The 15,792-nt window shown below is 39.4% G+C and overlaps 1 protein-coding gene across 7 annotated transcripts in view; it reads right to left on the bottom strand.

Moving 5' to 3' along the window:
• The window catches only part of map7b (microtubule-associated protein 7b), a 55,595-nt gene extending 42,117 nt beyond the window's left edge, over positions 1-13,478 (bottom strand). For 2 of the 7 annotated variants that reach the window (XM_061929679.2, XM_061929678.2), the window contains exons 1-2: positions 5,960-6,222; positions 833-994 (exon numbers count right to left, since the gene is read on the bottom strand). In XM_061929679.2, coding sequence (XP_061785663.2) covers positions 833-994; positions 5,960-6,116 — 319 coding nt within the window. In that variant the 5' untranslated portion in view covers positions 6,117-6,222. Of the gene's footprint in view, positions 1-832; positions 995-5,959; positions 6,225-13,263 lie in introns of those variants that run through there. The other 5 variants (XM_061929681.2, XM_061929677.2, XM_061929680.2 and 2 more) reach the window with 5 other exon arrangements.
• Positions 13,479-15,792: the final 2,314 nt, after the last annotated feature.

The following is a 15,792-nucleotide window of genomic DNA, read 5'->3' as shown; positions in this document are numbered from 1 at the left end:
ACATTGCTGAACAACAGGGACTTTTGTAGCTCAATAATGAGACAAAATAGGAACTTCACACCACAAACAACACTGCAGACATGAATTGTAAATGAGACTAATATTTGTAGGAAATCAACTGCCAACAAACTTATCCCTTTTCTCATTAGCGTCATGATCACAGCTGCACGGCACTCATCAATCAAATACGTTACTTTCAAATGCACAAATATAAATCCAACTTTGTCTTTCACGGATGAATGCTTAATTTGTGGACCCCTCAGACGTAAATACATGATGTGCCTTCAATTTTTTTCTTCTCTAAATACCGTAAGTGTGAAATGAGGTGAGGTTGTAGCGAACTGTAACATCTTGGTGATGATAAATGGTGTAAATAATTAAAAAATATTGTACTTAAGAGTGTATAAATCCACTCCATCCCATTTTAAATATTTTTGTTTATGATCGCTTACATGTTTGCATCTAAACCTTTCAAAATTTGCCCAAATCTTCACTGATTCAGGTAAATAGACAGTAGCCTAATGGAGCTCGAGACCATCGCCTGAGACCCAGAAGTGCCTCTAGCTATTGTGCTAAGCCTTTAAATATTTGTTTATTCTGGTCTAAAGCATAATTGAATATGACTTTTTTTCCATGTACTAAATTTGCATGTACCTTAATGTGCTTACCGGTATGTACCGTATTGCAATTTGCTACCATGGATGCAGAAGGCATTGTGTATCTAGACGAAACTTGATGCGTGATGATTAATAGTGTAAATTAAACGCTGAAAGCCTTGGTAAAGGTGTGCTGTTGTTTGCAATTGTGGCTTGTGATGTACTGTGTGTCTTGCCTGTTTTAATTGCAGTGCTTTGGTTGTTGGGGCTGGTGCTCGTGGCGGTGCGGGTGGGAGTGGGCGTGGAGGTCGGAGTGGGAGTGTAGATCTGTCCAGAGGCAGACGAGTCGGGCCGGGTGGCTGACGATGCTCTGCCATCTTCCGACTGATAGTAGGACGCTGAAATTAGATACCGGTATGAGGATATGAAAGCTTTTCCACTGAGAATGCCTGTCATGCACTATCATTACTATATCAGTATTTGTGACTCAGATATGGGTATCAAACTATCAAGATGCCTTCACCCTGCCCATGATCTGCATTTAGGACTATATCAGCGTGCTTATGAGAGTTAGCTATTGATTAATGGCATGGCCTTGACTAAGGAGTCAGTGACTCAGGACTCACAAGTATGTCTTGGACATAGATGTGAAGCACAGTACAAGACCTGCAGAGCAGAGATTGTAGGTAAAATGTGTAGATATGGCCTTCAAAAAGAGCCGGAAAAGTAAAAAAGGGCTAGAGAAAGTAATCTGTCCCACAAAGTTCAAATTAAATCCCTGAAATTTGACACTGTTCACCCTGCTCTAGTACAGTATATGAATACCACACATCTTCTTCATGACACTTTAAAAATGTTGGTCACATCATCAAATAATAGTGTCTGTTATCTCCACCCCAACACACGTCAGTGTTTTAATCCCCCGAGGATATTGTGGACAAAGATGCAAAAGGTATTACATGTCCCCATCTGTGTAACATCTACGAGGGTGAGTATGAACACGTCAACACTGCCTCGGGTGCTTGCTCAGGACTGAAACCGGTTTCATGTCGGCTCTTGGTAAAACAGGAAAGGTTGGGCTGGGCCAAGTTACAATGATATCTAGTCATCGTATTCTTTTGCCTAAAAATCGCTTTCTTCAAACAATAGATTAGCTCATTGAGATGGGAGTGCTACTGAATGTGCTGCAGACTGCAGGCAGACCAAGAAACTGACACTCGTCAGTTAAGGATATTTAGCTCAGTTTTGACACACAAAAGGGTGAACTTAGGGCAAAACATGCACCTCAACTGTGTGGTCTGTGCAATTATTTTTGTAAAAAAAAATAAAAAAAAACATCACATGGCGCTGTTATTAAACCCCAAAATTTAACCCAATAAATGTGAACGATTTGAAATTTCTCATATGGTTTAATGAGCTCTAGAAAAACACTTGCTGTAACTGCCGAATCACCACCAAATTTAGTACACACTGCCAGGGAACATGCAAGAAAATGTCTAACATTTGCAGTGACAATGTAGTGCGTCCCTGGGACCCATAGGCGATGATTTCAATGGGCACTGGGAAATTTCAGTGGGTCTGCAACCGTTATGTGGATGCCTTGAGAGAAACTAACTTTGCAATGTCTTTAAAACAATTATATCTCGCGCTCATACAGCTTTTTAGCACGTAACGATGTAACTACCTACGCACATAACACATCCACACGCATTAGCTTTGTGTGTTGTTAGCTAATGCTAGCGTTCTAATTAGCTAACTCGTAACTATCTTTGAATACATATTCTATCATAACAACATGACTGTAGATTGTTAAGTGCCTTTCTTGGAAAGCTTTTGTGTGACTACAAGTGCTACCTGAGTGTACAAGACAGCAGTGAGTGAACACCAGCCTAATTTCTCGGACATACACGCAAGTTGTATTCAATATAATTAGTAATTGTGAAAAATATAGACACAAAAACTACAAAAAAAGACAAAATTATATGTTTTGTTAAGTCACTAATGACAACATAAGATAGCCGATGGTGTTGTTGTATTTTCTGGTTTGAAAAATGTGACTGTGAGGAAGTTGCAAGCATCTCCTTTAGAGGGGAACTGCACTTTTTATTTTTTATTTTGCCTATGTTTTTTTATGCATTCTAAATATCCAACAAATGCGATCAAAAGTCTACTTACAATGAAGCCTATGGGAGCCGCATTATTCTGCCTATAAAGCCTTTAAAAACATCCAAACACCTCCATTAATGTTTTATATACACGATGTAAGTATATATATAATGTAGTAATAGGCACATTAAAAATATTGTTTAATATTTACCTATTTTGCTCATTTTAAACATACGCGGCGCATTAATTTAAAAAATGAATTACGACATTCCTGATTATTATTCACTGCAGACTTAATGAGAGCCAATAAACATAATTAAAAAAACGCTTACTGTGCAATGTCTGCTGTCATTAGGATGCCAACTGCCACGATGTTAATATTTTCCCATTTAGATGAAGAATGACCTTAATCCTCACGAATAAAAAGGGGGGTGTAACCTAGCGTCTTTTTGTGTCGTTCTCGCCATTTCCGGGTCTAAATTGGCTGTCAAAGTGTACCAACTTGTTTCACTGTGTAGACGTCCTTCTATTATCTCGGTAAGAGGCATGATTTATGATTTAGAATAAAGTTTGGCAAGCAAGGAAACAAGGAAGCAGCTGATCTGTTCATCATGTCAATATTGGCACACAAGCTCATGATCACGGCAGTGCTATAAATAGCACAACAAAAAATAGCAAAATGAAACAGCGATCGCCATTGAAAATGTTTTTTATCACCGCCAACAGAGTATGTTTTTTTTTATTTCATTAGAGTACATCCTCTAAACGTCAAAACACCACTGACATGAATGAGCACAGCATTGAGCAGTGGAAACATGGGTTTATTTACTTTCATAGTCATATCTTTATTGTTGAAATGAACTCTTTGGTGACTGGCTAGCATGTTGCAATACTGTGTACAGGTGATCACATCTGCGCAGAGCAGACGCACTTGGGCTTGTCCGATCTGCGACAATAAAACGCAAGTTGTTCAAAATATATAATTTTTTATGGTAAAAATGAATTACGTGTCGGGACGAGATTAGAATTTTAAGGGTCAGAGACGCAAGTCCCAAACCTAGCAACATCACTGCATTTGTGCAAGATGGGTTGGAAAACATGGCCACCGTCTTTGCCAGGTCACTGGTCTTAGCAACTAATTGCCCGTAAGTCAATCACCATTTGTCCAAAGATTATACAACTTTGAGAATAACTTTATTATAAGTATGCTAGCATGTCTTCCAAATAATTTAACACAATAGAGTGCCACTCGATGCAGATACAATTAGGACAACCCAAGGTATGTATGAAAAAGGGAGTTTATGCTGAGCCACCCAATTACAGTACATTATCACCATGACAAAGATGTTCTCTTGAGTTTGATAGCTGTGTGCATGCTGTTGTAAATCCCAGCAACACATGAAAAGAAACACAACGGTGCTAAAAGTGTAGGAAAGCATTATAAACAAGAATAGGTCAACTGTACAAACACTACCAATGGGCTCTGCGGCTCTTTCATTTTAAGTATATGCTAGGATGTGCAGTGCATTGTAAACATGATGCAATTCACCTCCTTAATCAAAGACTCCGAAGTTGTACAACACAATTCTACATAATTGAAGATATGCTTGTATCCAAAGTCCATAGCACGGCAAGGGCAACAATGCAAAAAGGGATACATTCCAAAGTGGGAAAATCTGTGGTAAGTGCCACACTCCATGGGAGTCAATTTATACATAGCCTCATTCTTTGTCTATGGGTGTGGAAGTCGTATTAATTTGTGTTTGTGTAAATCACACAGAGAGCAAGACATATAGAGAGTGGGACAATTTAATCTGCCCCTCCCTCCCCGTTGTTAGTGCATCCCAACCGCCTCCCTCATCTTGGTACATTCATTGGCAGTCAGATTAAATGGTAAGAGAGAGCGATTAATGCTGTGCTGTCCGGCCCAACGAGTAGCGAGCAAGCGCACTGTTTACTTCCCTGGAGCCTGAGAGGATTAACCCAAGCTAATGCTAAACTAAAAGCTACCAGCTCCAGCCAACATAGAAGTCGTGGTGAGCACGGTGACTCTTCCTTTTCCAGGACCAAGATGATTACAGCGACTGGGAAGGAAGGATGCTACTTTATATCCAAACCCTCAGGTTTTCCTCCTCCATCAACCTGACCATCCCCTCAGCCCGCCTGTCTACCATTGGGTTAAGAACCTTCTGCCGCTCTGCACCTTTATGTTTTTATTTGATGCATGGCGACCTTGGGTGCCTTGAAAGGCGCCTTACAAAATAAATGTATTATTGTTATCATTATAAAACATTTATCCAAGGCACATACTGTAGATACAAGGGTCATAAATTCTCCATAAACTCAATGTGAAAGCAAGGACATCAGATTGTTCCTTTGTTTTTTCCATCACTAATCTGTATAAATATATAAATATTAAAATACTGTATCTTTTCAATCTGCACCGTCAACTTTAGCTTTACAGATGCCTAATTGCTCTGCAGTGTCAACCTGGGATCACCATTATAACGATTACTAGACTCAAATACATTATCAACTAATGATTTACAAAATGGATACACTTGTTAAAAGTGTGGGCCAAATTCATTTATGATGATGCTAGCTGTGGACGCTACTTGTTTCCTCTTTGCTTTCAGGGTCTTTGTCGACTCTCCTCGATTATGCATGATCTAAATGAGCCGCACATGAGCGCTTCCTCCGGTGAGGATATAGCAAAACCATTTGGAACCGTGTCCTACAATAAAATACATGCATTCATTGAAAACCCTTGTGTTACCTTTCCTTCACCACGACATGCTAGCAACTACCGTACATGTAGGCTGCAATAAGATCAAACAGTTTGCAGCTTTTACGGTTTTCAAGAATCAAAGTGAGTTAGTCATTACACATGTCCGGTTTACAGCCCATCTTTAATACTACAACCCTATTCCATAACTTCTCTACTCCTTGTTACTGTTTTGAGTTAGCGTACATTATTTTACAGCCAATACAAGTAAGTCAATGTGTGACCAGTCTGATTACTGTTAAAGACGTGTGAATCGGGCTGCGCCTTCCCTCTCATCTAATGCCCTCATGTTGAGTCGCTCAATCTCGCCATGTCAGCATGTAGTCCATTCACTCCTCACGTACACAAACTCTGCAATATCGTTTGGCCCATTAGCTACCTGCTGTCCAAAAATGCATCTTCAAAAAGTAACCAAAAACTGACATTACGAAAGTACTAATACCTCACTGAGAACACCTTCTTTCATTCATACCTTTGGTCTTACTCCTGATACCATCTCTCCATCTCTGTCCCTCCTCTTCCTCAGTGATGGTGAACAGTGCGGTGATGGCTGAGCGGCTGCTTCCCTTCCTCAGACTTCGTTTGGAGCACTCTCTTCTTCCTGGTCCTCTCTGTTTACTTTCTGGCATTGCAAACCTCTAGCTTCTGCTTAGCTAAACACAGCCATCCCACCCTGCAGTGACTGGATGCCTCCTCTTCAATCATAACGTGGATACAGGGCAGCTAATGCTACAGACTCCTTGTAGCACGCTGCACATTGCTGCACTTTGGCCAGGGTGGCAGGAAGTGCAAGATACTCCGAGTGAAGATGATGAGTAAACACGTACTGTACAGAGGACAAAGTACAGTGTGTGACGAGAGACAAACTGCTTGCTGTGCTATGTCCATACTCAGTCAGACAAGGAGTGGGAGAGAGATAGAGGGAGAGTGGGCCAGTCTGGCTTAGAAAAATGACTTAATCCACCAGACAGGCTGGGTTGAGATCTAAAGAAACTTATTTTCTTAATTTCTTGACTCCTCCGAGGATACTGGTGCTGTATGAAGGGCAGCCCCCATACAGTGGTCAAAAAGGCAATGAACAGAACAACAGGGCTACAAAACATTTAGCTAAGGGGTGAAAAAGCAATCACCAACCCGTTGATCGCGTTCAACCAGTACATTTTTAGGACTTTACCAAAAAATCCAGAACATATGGGCGATATATCGATATACTCGATATATCGCGGGTTTGTCTCTGTGCGATACAGAAAATGACTATATCGTGATATTCGAGTATACGTTCTCACGCAGTTGCTTTTAGCTGCGGGCATTACACTGCATGCGTTTCCCACTCTTTCTTGTCTATCCTTCTCACAGAGACTTAAAACAAGCACACCTTCTTACATACGTCACGTGTGCAATGTCACACGTTCCCGCGGGGCAGACAGGTCGCGACATGGTAACGTTAGCTGTGATGCTAGCGGTGCGGTGCGTGTGGTAATACGAGAGAGAGAAGGTGCGAATCTGGTAACAAATGAAGGAAGAATTAATTCCCAAGAAAAACAGCACGGGGTCCATCGTCTGGCGGTGGTTTGGCTTCAAGCGGGAAGTAGCACCACTACTAATGTAGCATCATTTGAAAAGTCACCCGCTAGAGAATTAGGAGTGTTTGAAACTCCGCATGTCAACATCTCTGTTTGGTGCCATACCAACAAAATGCCGAAGCAACTATTTCCAGATCAACACCGTATGAAAAAAATTGTCAACAACAGGAGATAACGTCCGCAGGAACCTACCACATAGCAAAGGACATACATTATTTGATTTCCTATGATGCAGCTAATTTTTATTTAACACTTATTGAAATATCTTGTGTGACATCATGCACAAAAGTGCACTTTAATTGTTTTAAACTATTGTGGTGGCGTTCTGTACAAAAAGTGCACTTTAATTTAATGTGTTTTGATATGTCATCTTAGTGACATCATGCACAAAAGTGCACTAATAGCTTGTTTTAAAATGTCTCTGACAATCTTGCACTTTCTGTTTTGAAATGACATGAATGTAGGGCTGCAATAACTAATCGATTAAATCGATTAAAATCGATTATAAAAATAGTTGGCGATTAATTTAGTAATCGATTCGTTGGATCTATACTATGCGCATGCGCTGAGGCTATGATTTTTTTTTAATTGTTTTTTTTTAATAACCTTTATTTATAAACTGCAACATTTACAAACAGCTGAGAAACAATAATGAAAATAATAGGGGTGTAACGGTACGTGTATTTGTATCGAACCGTTTCGGTAGGGGGGTTTCGGTTCGGTACGGAGGTGTACCGAACGAGTTTCCACACGGACATATTAAGTAGCGTACTGCACGTTGTGTAAACAATACACAAAATGACATTTGAGGCATTTAAGAAACTTCGCCCTGACAGCCCCGCAAAAGAGGACATGTCCGGTGAAAAGAGGATGTATGGTCAGTCTATCGTAGCCCGTTAGCTGCTAGCATGCTAGCAAAAGAGGACATGTCCGGTGAAACCGGGCTAGGTCCTGACCATACGTCCTCTTTTCACCGGACATGTCCTCTTTTGCGGGGCTGTCCGAGCGGTGTTTCTTAAATGCCTCAAATGTCCGGCATTTTGAGTTAGGGTTGCGTGTATTTTCAATGTACGTTCAGGGTTAAGAAGGTTAAAAACAAAACAAATTGTGCGTGCAGCAGCATTCGTGAGGGAGGGGGAGAGACAGAGAGAGCGAGAGAGTTGTGATAAACGAAACGCGCATGCGTCGTCAGGCTCTGCTTTTTATCGATAGATTTATCAGATGTAATTTTTTATTATCTATAGCAGGGGTGTCAAAAGTGTGCATTTTTGTAACATTTTCCTTTTTTTATTTGGCAAGTTGTAAGAACATGGCGCCAGTATGCTGTTTTCTTTTCAATAAAATACTGGAAAGGAGAGAAATGTATTTTGTCTGTTTTATCCGATTATTATTAATCAATTAATCGAAGTAATAATCGACAGATTAATCGATTATCAAATTAATCGTTAGTTGCAGCCCTACATGAATGTTTGTGCCACTGCTTAATAAATACAGTTTTGGTAAATTGACTTAGCGGTGATTTCCCTCTCTGCATGAAAGTTTAAAATAAGCATATATTAATGAAGTATGAACAATAATGTTTTAATGTAGACACATAGAATCATCATACTGCTGTGATTATATGCATCAAGTGTTCATTCAAGGCTAAGACAATATATCGAGATATATATCGTGTATCGTGACATGGCCTAAAAATATCGAGATATTAATAAAAGGCCATATCGCCCAGCCCTAATTACACATACAACCCCTCCCCTTCCAGAGTGTGACCAACAAAGCTGCCAACAGGCATGTATTTTTGACCCTTAAATACACTTTGCTGCTCTCCAGGTACGCCTTTTCTGGCATTTCACGCTATGAGTTCAGTCTATGAAACCTGAATAATGTTACCATGAATTGATTTACGTGGACCTCGACTTAAACAAGCTGAAAAACTTATACCATTTAGTTGTCATTTGTATGGAATATGTACTGTACTGTACAATCTAGTAATAAAAGTTTCAATCAATCAAAAAACTCCTGTGTTGAGGCGCCAGCGCATGATACTTGCATTATGTGATGTGCACCTACAAATAATTAATTGCTCTGCAGCAACGTGGATTGTTAAGACTAGCTCTTTAAACCCATCAATTATTTCCAACCACAATAACAAACCCCTTCTCTCCTTAATAACCATCTTTCATTCACGACAGAAAGTTAACAGCCTAAAAAGAGTTGTAGTTGCCCATAAAGTTGACGCCACATCTATAAATATCTCAATTCAAAGATATTGGTCTTGTCTGGGTTCAGGGTCGAGACCAGGTATCCAGGGCTGAAAAAAGTTGACGATCACTTATTATTAATTTAAACCTGGTAGAAGGGGTCATATAATGTTTTTTTTCCTACATTTAAAACACTTCCATTTGGTCTACATCAGTGGTCCCCAACCACCGGGCCGCGGCCTGGTACCGGTCCATGGATCGGTACCAAAAAATTTAAAAATATATATATATTTTTTTTATTAAATCAACATAAAAAACACAAGACACACTTACAATTAGTGCACCAACCCAAAAAACCTCCCTCCCCCATTTACACTCATTCACACTCATTCGCACAAAAGGGTTGTTTCTTTCTGTTATTAATATTCTGGTTCCTACATTATATATCAATATAGATCAATACAGTCTGCAGGGATACAGTCTGTAAGCACACACGATTGTATTTTTTTATGACAAAAAAAATAAATACCATACACCTCCCCCCCGGTCCGTGGGACAAATTTTCAAGCGTTGACCGGTCCGCAGTTACAAAAAGGTTGGGGACCACTGGTCTACATGATATGTAAAGGTGGTGCTTCGATCAATATTTTGCATAAATTCGATTCTACAGCCCATTTTCAAGCCACTTTCTGGAATGTGCTGTTTTGTGGGCGGTCTTATTTACCGGTACATGCAAAACCCTCCTCCAGGCTAAACCCCCTTCGACTGGGTCCCCACCCCGTCAGGCATGTTTTAGTTTTTAGCGCTTCCATATCGAGTCTACAGACAGATACAAGTTAGAACTGTATGCTACTTTTCATTAGAAACGGCAACAGCTGAGGATTTTAGCATAATTTGTGCATGTACGATCAAGTCTGCCCCACAACAAGAGGATAAAGAAAAAGAAGGAACTCATTGACAACTTTGGACTAAAACTGAAAAAAAATGGCAGACTTGTGCAAAGCTCTTCGGGTAAACTTCAACCATCATAAATCGTTGCATCCCTATAAAATATTGATATTGTTGTCTTGGCAGCAAAAAACAGGCAGCGGACGTAATAACAATATCGCACAATCAATATTTATTATTGAGCAGGGTTTCTGCAGTAGCTGAACCTGTGTTTAATTTGCATGTTATCTCTTTCCATGACAGTGGATGTACAAATCCAACTTGAACTGGAGGCAAGAGAGGGAGGAATTCTGGTTTAAGTGTTGTATCAAATATGACAAACGCAATAGGTCAGGTACTAAAGAAGAGATATTGGTCTATAGGTCATAAAGTTATCCTTATTATCTGGGGCCGGCCCACTAACACGAGCAAACATTAGGACTATTTGTATTGGCGTGTGCATGCACTGCCTTACACTCTAAGCTCACATCTAGCAAAAAAACTAACATAAAGAGTTAACAACCAGCACAACAGGATAGGCCCACATTTTTATTTCCACAGGACACAGCGTTAAATACCATAAAGTGACAGAGTAATGAATTTAGAACACTGAGCAGCAATCTTTGCACCAAGCCTGCAGCAAACTCCCCTGACTATTTTTTTGTACCACTAAACAAATATAAACTGTCACTAAAATGCCAAATCTCTTCAAGCTTTTTGTCTTTGTAAGGATACAGTGGCAGTAATCCTACACTGAGACTTTAACCTGATAGGCCAGGCTACACACCCACTGCACATTTTTTAGTGTGGCTGGCCAATACAACAATTTCAAAAAATCCCGCAGGACAAAAAAGGCAGTTAAACATCATTGAATCTTCATCCTTAGCTGTAGTGGCTATCATTAATCAACTCACGGGGGGACCAATTGCATTACTGAATCAGTAACTGATTTTTACACTTGTAAATATACCGGTGGGTAAGCGAGTGTACCATGGGTTATACATTTGTGGATTATTTATTTTTATTCATGAAGAAGGCCTCAAATATCAAAATAAGTTTTACATTTTGAAAGCCGCACAAGGCAACAAGGATTCTGATCAAGGCCTAATAAAAATATTCATACATTTTTTTAAAGCACATATTTCAAATACATTTTAAATCATGGCGGACGCTAGATTAAACATTGACAGTTTTGTTTTGGTGAGTTTGGCGACACATCAGATGATAAGGGGTCATTGCACATATTAACGTAAAAAGGTACCATAGGGCAGTGGTCCCCAACCACCGGTCCGGGGACCGGTACCGATCTGTGACGCATTTGCTTCCGGGACACAGAGAAACATTAAATAATTTATAAATGACTGCATTTTCTCTGACACACCAATAAGCTTGTTTAAAGATGTGCAATAACACTCCTCATAGTAAGTTGCCCATCCATCCATCCATTTTCTACCGCTTTTCCCTTTTGGGGTCGCTGGAACCTATCTCAGCTGCATTCGGGCGGTAGGCGGGGTACACCCTGGACAAGTCGCCACCTCATCGCAGATAGTAAGTTGCCATTTGTTATATTTACTATAGCTTTGTGACATGATACAATGCACATTAATGAACATCCATCCATCCATCCATTTTCTACCGCTTATTCCCTTTTGGGGTCGCGGGGGGCGCTGGAGCCTATCTCAGCTACAATCGGGCGGAAGGCGGGGTACACCCTGGACAAGTCGCCACCTCATCGCAGGGCCAACACAGATAGACAGACAACATTCACACTCACATCCACACACTAGGGCCAATTTAGTGTTGCCAATATAAAATATAAATGTGACAGATTGTAGCCAAAGGCTGATTTCCATCTGCATCCCATTGCAAAGAAACAAGCCCAGGGCTCCCACTAATTCAGCGTTATAGTGAGTTGTATTTTTCATGCACTTATTTTTGCTGTATTTATCTGGCACAAGTGGAAAGCCGGTCCCTGGAAATGGTGCCTACATTAAACTGGTGCAAAAAAGGTTGGGGACCACCGCCATAGAGAACAAATATTTTATTTTTCAACACACAGAAGATATTAGTGCTTTGTTAATCGTACAGTTTTACACTTGTAAATATACCGGTGTGTAAGCGAGTGTACCGTGGGTTATGGATTGCAGCTGAGATAGGCTCCAGCAACCCCCGCGACCCTGAAAGGGACAAGCGGTAAAGAATGGATGGGTGGATGGATTATTTCAAGTCTATTCATAAAGAAGGGCTAAAATTGCAAAAAAAAAAGTTGAACATTTTGAAAGCTGCACAAGGCAACAAGGATTCTGATCAAGACCCAATAAAAATATTTACACATTTTTTTAAAGCACATGTTACAAATACATTCAAAATCATGGCAGACGCTAGATTAAACATTGACAGTTTTGTTTTGGTGAGTTTGGCGACACCTCAGATGATACGTGGTCATTGCACATATTCACATTAAAAAGGTACCATAGAGAACAAATATTGTATTTTTCTTAGTTTCAACACACAGAAGACTTTAGTGCTTTGTTGATCGTAACATTTTATGGTGTATTGCGTAGTAACATCTGTCAATTCTAAAGTAAAATATTTGTTTATGAAATGACACTACTAGTTGAGTACGTTATGCAGGTTTAAAAAGGCATTTTGAGAAGGTTATAAAAATTTAGCGAGGTTTTAAAGCGAGGTTGTAATGGCGAGGCGACACCTGTCATTTCATGCCGAGGCTCTCCTGGAGCTGTCAGCGGCAGGTGTGGAGCCTATCTACTACTTTCAAATATATAACAATGGTAGCCAAAAGTGAAAAGCGAGTACTTCGTAGCAAATTGAAATGAGAACAAATGTTTGTTTTTTAAACATGGAGCAACTTGTCCAGTGACTGGTTTCTTTTTAATCCTCCTCTCGTGACCGGCGCCCCGCCACAGACTACTACAGCTCCGGCTCTCCTTCGTTCGACGAAAACAACTTTTAACCACAGCCATTTTCCAAATGTTCCCCTTTGGGACGAACCCCGGCGGTCTTTTAAGTGAGTTTGATAAAGTTTCTACAGTGAGAGGGCTCACCTTGGGACGCGGTAGGAGATGCGTCGCTGTCATCCTGGTCCGCCATTTCTCGTGACGTCACACAGGAACCGGAGAACCTGCCTGGAGAACCCCCGCTCAGCTCCCCCTCCTTCCTCCCTCTCAGGTAGGCGACGCTGCAACGACACACCTTGTTTTATTTTTTTGGCCGTTTGTAACGCTTGTTACCATTTACCATAACCATACAACCACTTGTCCTTGAAATGGGTCGTGTTATTAGCCATGACATGGTAAAAAGGTGTACGAGCAAAACTACCTGTTGTTTATAACTGTTACACTGACACCTACTGGTAGTAAGCTGCTAATGCAGCCTCCTTGTACAGAAAGTCGTTTTTTGGGGGGTTATTTATTTTCAAAACTTTTTATTTATAATATACAACATTTACATACAAGCAAAGAAATAACAATAATCAAAACAAGTACAGAAACAGTACAAATATAGTACAAAACAGCGCCAGGGGGTTGCAAACTCAATAAAGCAACTATAGAAGAATGCAATATATATATATATATATATATATATATATATATATATATATATATATATATATATATATATATATATATATATATATATATATATATATATATATATATCGGGTATTGAAAATAAATGTGATAAATAATAGAGATTGATACATGACATGGTAAAAAGGTGTACGAGCAAAATTACCTGTTGTTTATAACTGTTACACTGACACCTACTGGTAGTAAGCTGCTAATGCAGCCTCCTTGTAAAGAAATTTTTTTTTTGTTTTTTTTAAACCTTTATTTAAAATATTCAACATTTACATACAAACAAATAAATAATAATAATCAAAGCAAGTACAGACACAGCACAAAAACAGTACAAAACAGCGCCAGGGGCTTGTAAACTAAATAAAGCAACTAAAGAAGAATGCAATATATATATATATATATATATATATATATATATATATATATATATATATATATATATATATATACATATATATATTTATATATACATTTATACATATATATATATATATATATGTGAGTGTGAATGTTGTCTGTCTATCGGTGTTGGCCCTGCGATGAGGTGGCGACTTGTCCAGGTGTACCCCGCCTTCCGCCCGATTGTAGCAGAGATAGGCTCCAGCGCCCCCCGCGACCCCAAAGGGAATAAGCGGTAGGAAATGGATAGATGGATATATGTATATATATATACAGTATATGCGAGGTGTTTAAATAGTGAAAGTGCAATAATAAATGTAATAAATAATAAAGATTGTGTAAGAAGATGCATTTAGGTTTTTTTAAAATAATATTTAAAAATAACACTTCACATTATTATTTTTTGTTTTTATTTATTTATTTAATTGTGTCGACATGATTATTAAAATGCCTTTGTTCATTTTTTCCGCTAGAGGGAGCTCTCACTCCTTGTATTAAAATGTAATTGACGATCCAGCACTTTATACAACTCGTGAAAACAACAAATAAAATAACATAATTTAGTGATTTACAGAATGCCGACTTGTGTTGATTTAAAACTAAATGGTTAGGATTTTCTGTGTACTTGACAATTTTGAAGTGTTCATCTATATTTTACCACACTGGCCTGCTGTAGATCATTTATTCTAAATGTTAAAAACGTTTTTAATATACATTCACATTTGAGAAACCTCATTAAAACAGACCAGCTATTTGAAGTTAAGCCAAGGATAATTGAGCAAGGCTTTACCGTTCCAGTGGCTAATCTCCTCATATCAATGCTACACTACCCCCACATGAACCCATGGAGTAAAACAGCTACTGATTGGCTTTGGGGAAACCATGGCAACCAGCTGTTTTGACCATTCCATCCACGGAGGAACTATGAGGGAGGAGATATTTGCCTGATACAGCAACAAACTGACACCTCTTGGGAGGGGATGCTTTGAGGTGTCTGGGGAGGTGAAAGGAGGACAAAATAATAATTGAAACCTAAAATGGCTAAACCAGGTGAAGTGAGGCTCAAGGTTGTGTATTACTTGTTGTATTGTTCATTGTTAAGGATAAGAGATTCTCCAAAGGTTCTCTAATTAGTTCCCATGGGTAGTTGGATTTTCTCGCTGCACAGACACAAAGCTTTGATGGTTCATCAATAAATGAATACGGATGTAAACACACCCTATATTCCTGCAGCCAAAAGTGTGTGGACAGTGTATTTAAAACAGGGTGCTGATATGTTGCAGTTTAATACTACTTTGACTGACCTATGACTCAAGACAAGCCATCAAAAGAACTATACGGTACGGTCTACTGGAAAAACCCTGTCAAATATTAGATCCCTCTGACAATTCAGTGGTGCGTGGTATATTTTCACCTTTTTTCAGGACTGTCTTTTTATTCTCGTATTTCCTCTTAGGCAGCAGACAGGACCATAGCCATAGCAACAAGGCCTTGATAATGGATGCTACCGTAGGATGCTACTCTAGTTTGTTTTTGACTACATACAGGATCTATGGATAAAATACAGATCCCACCCTGCTCGCCCCCTTTTGC

This window comes from Nerophis lumbriciformis, linkage group LG34, assembly GCF_033978685.3.
Source record: "Nerophis lumbriciformis linkage group LG34, RoL_Nlum_v2.1, whole genome shotgun sequence".
In the NCBI taxonomy this organism is placed as follows: domain Eukaryota; kingdom Metazoa; phylum Chordata; class Actinopteri; order Syngnathiformes; family Syngnathidae; genus Nerophis; species Nerophis lumbriciformis.
This window is presented reverse-complemented; position numbering and strand designations above follow the sequence as displayed.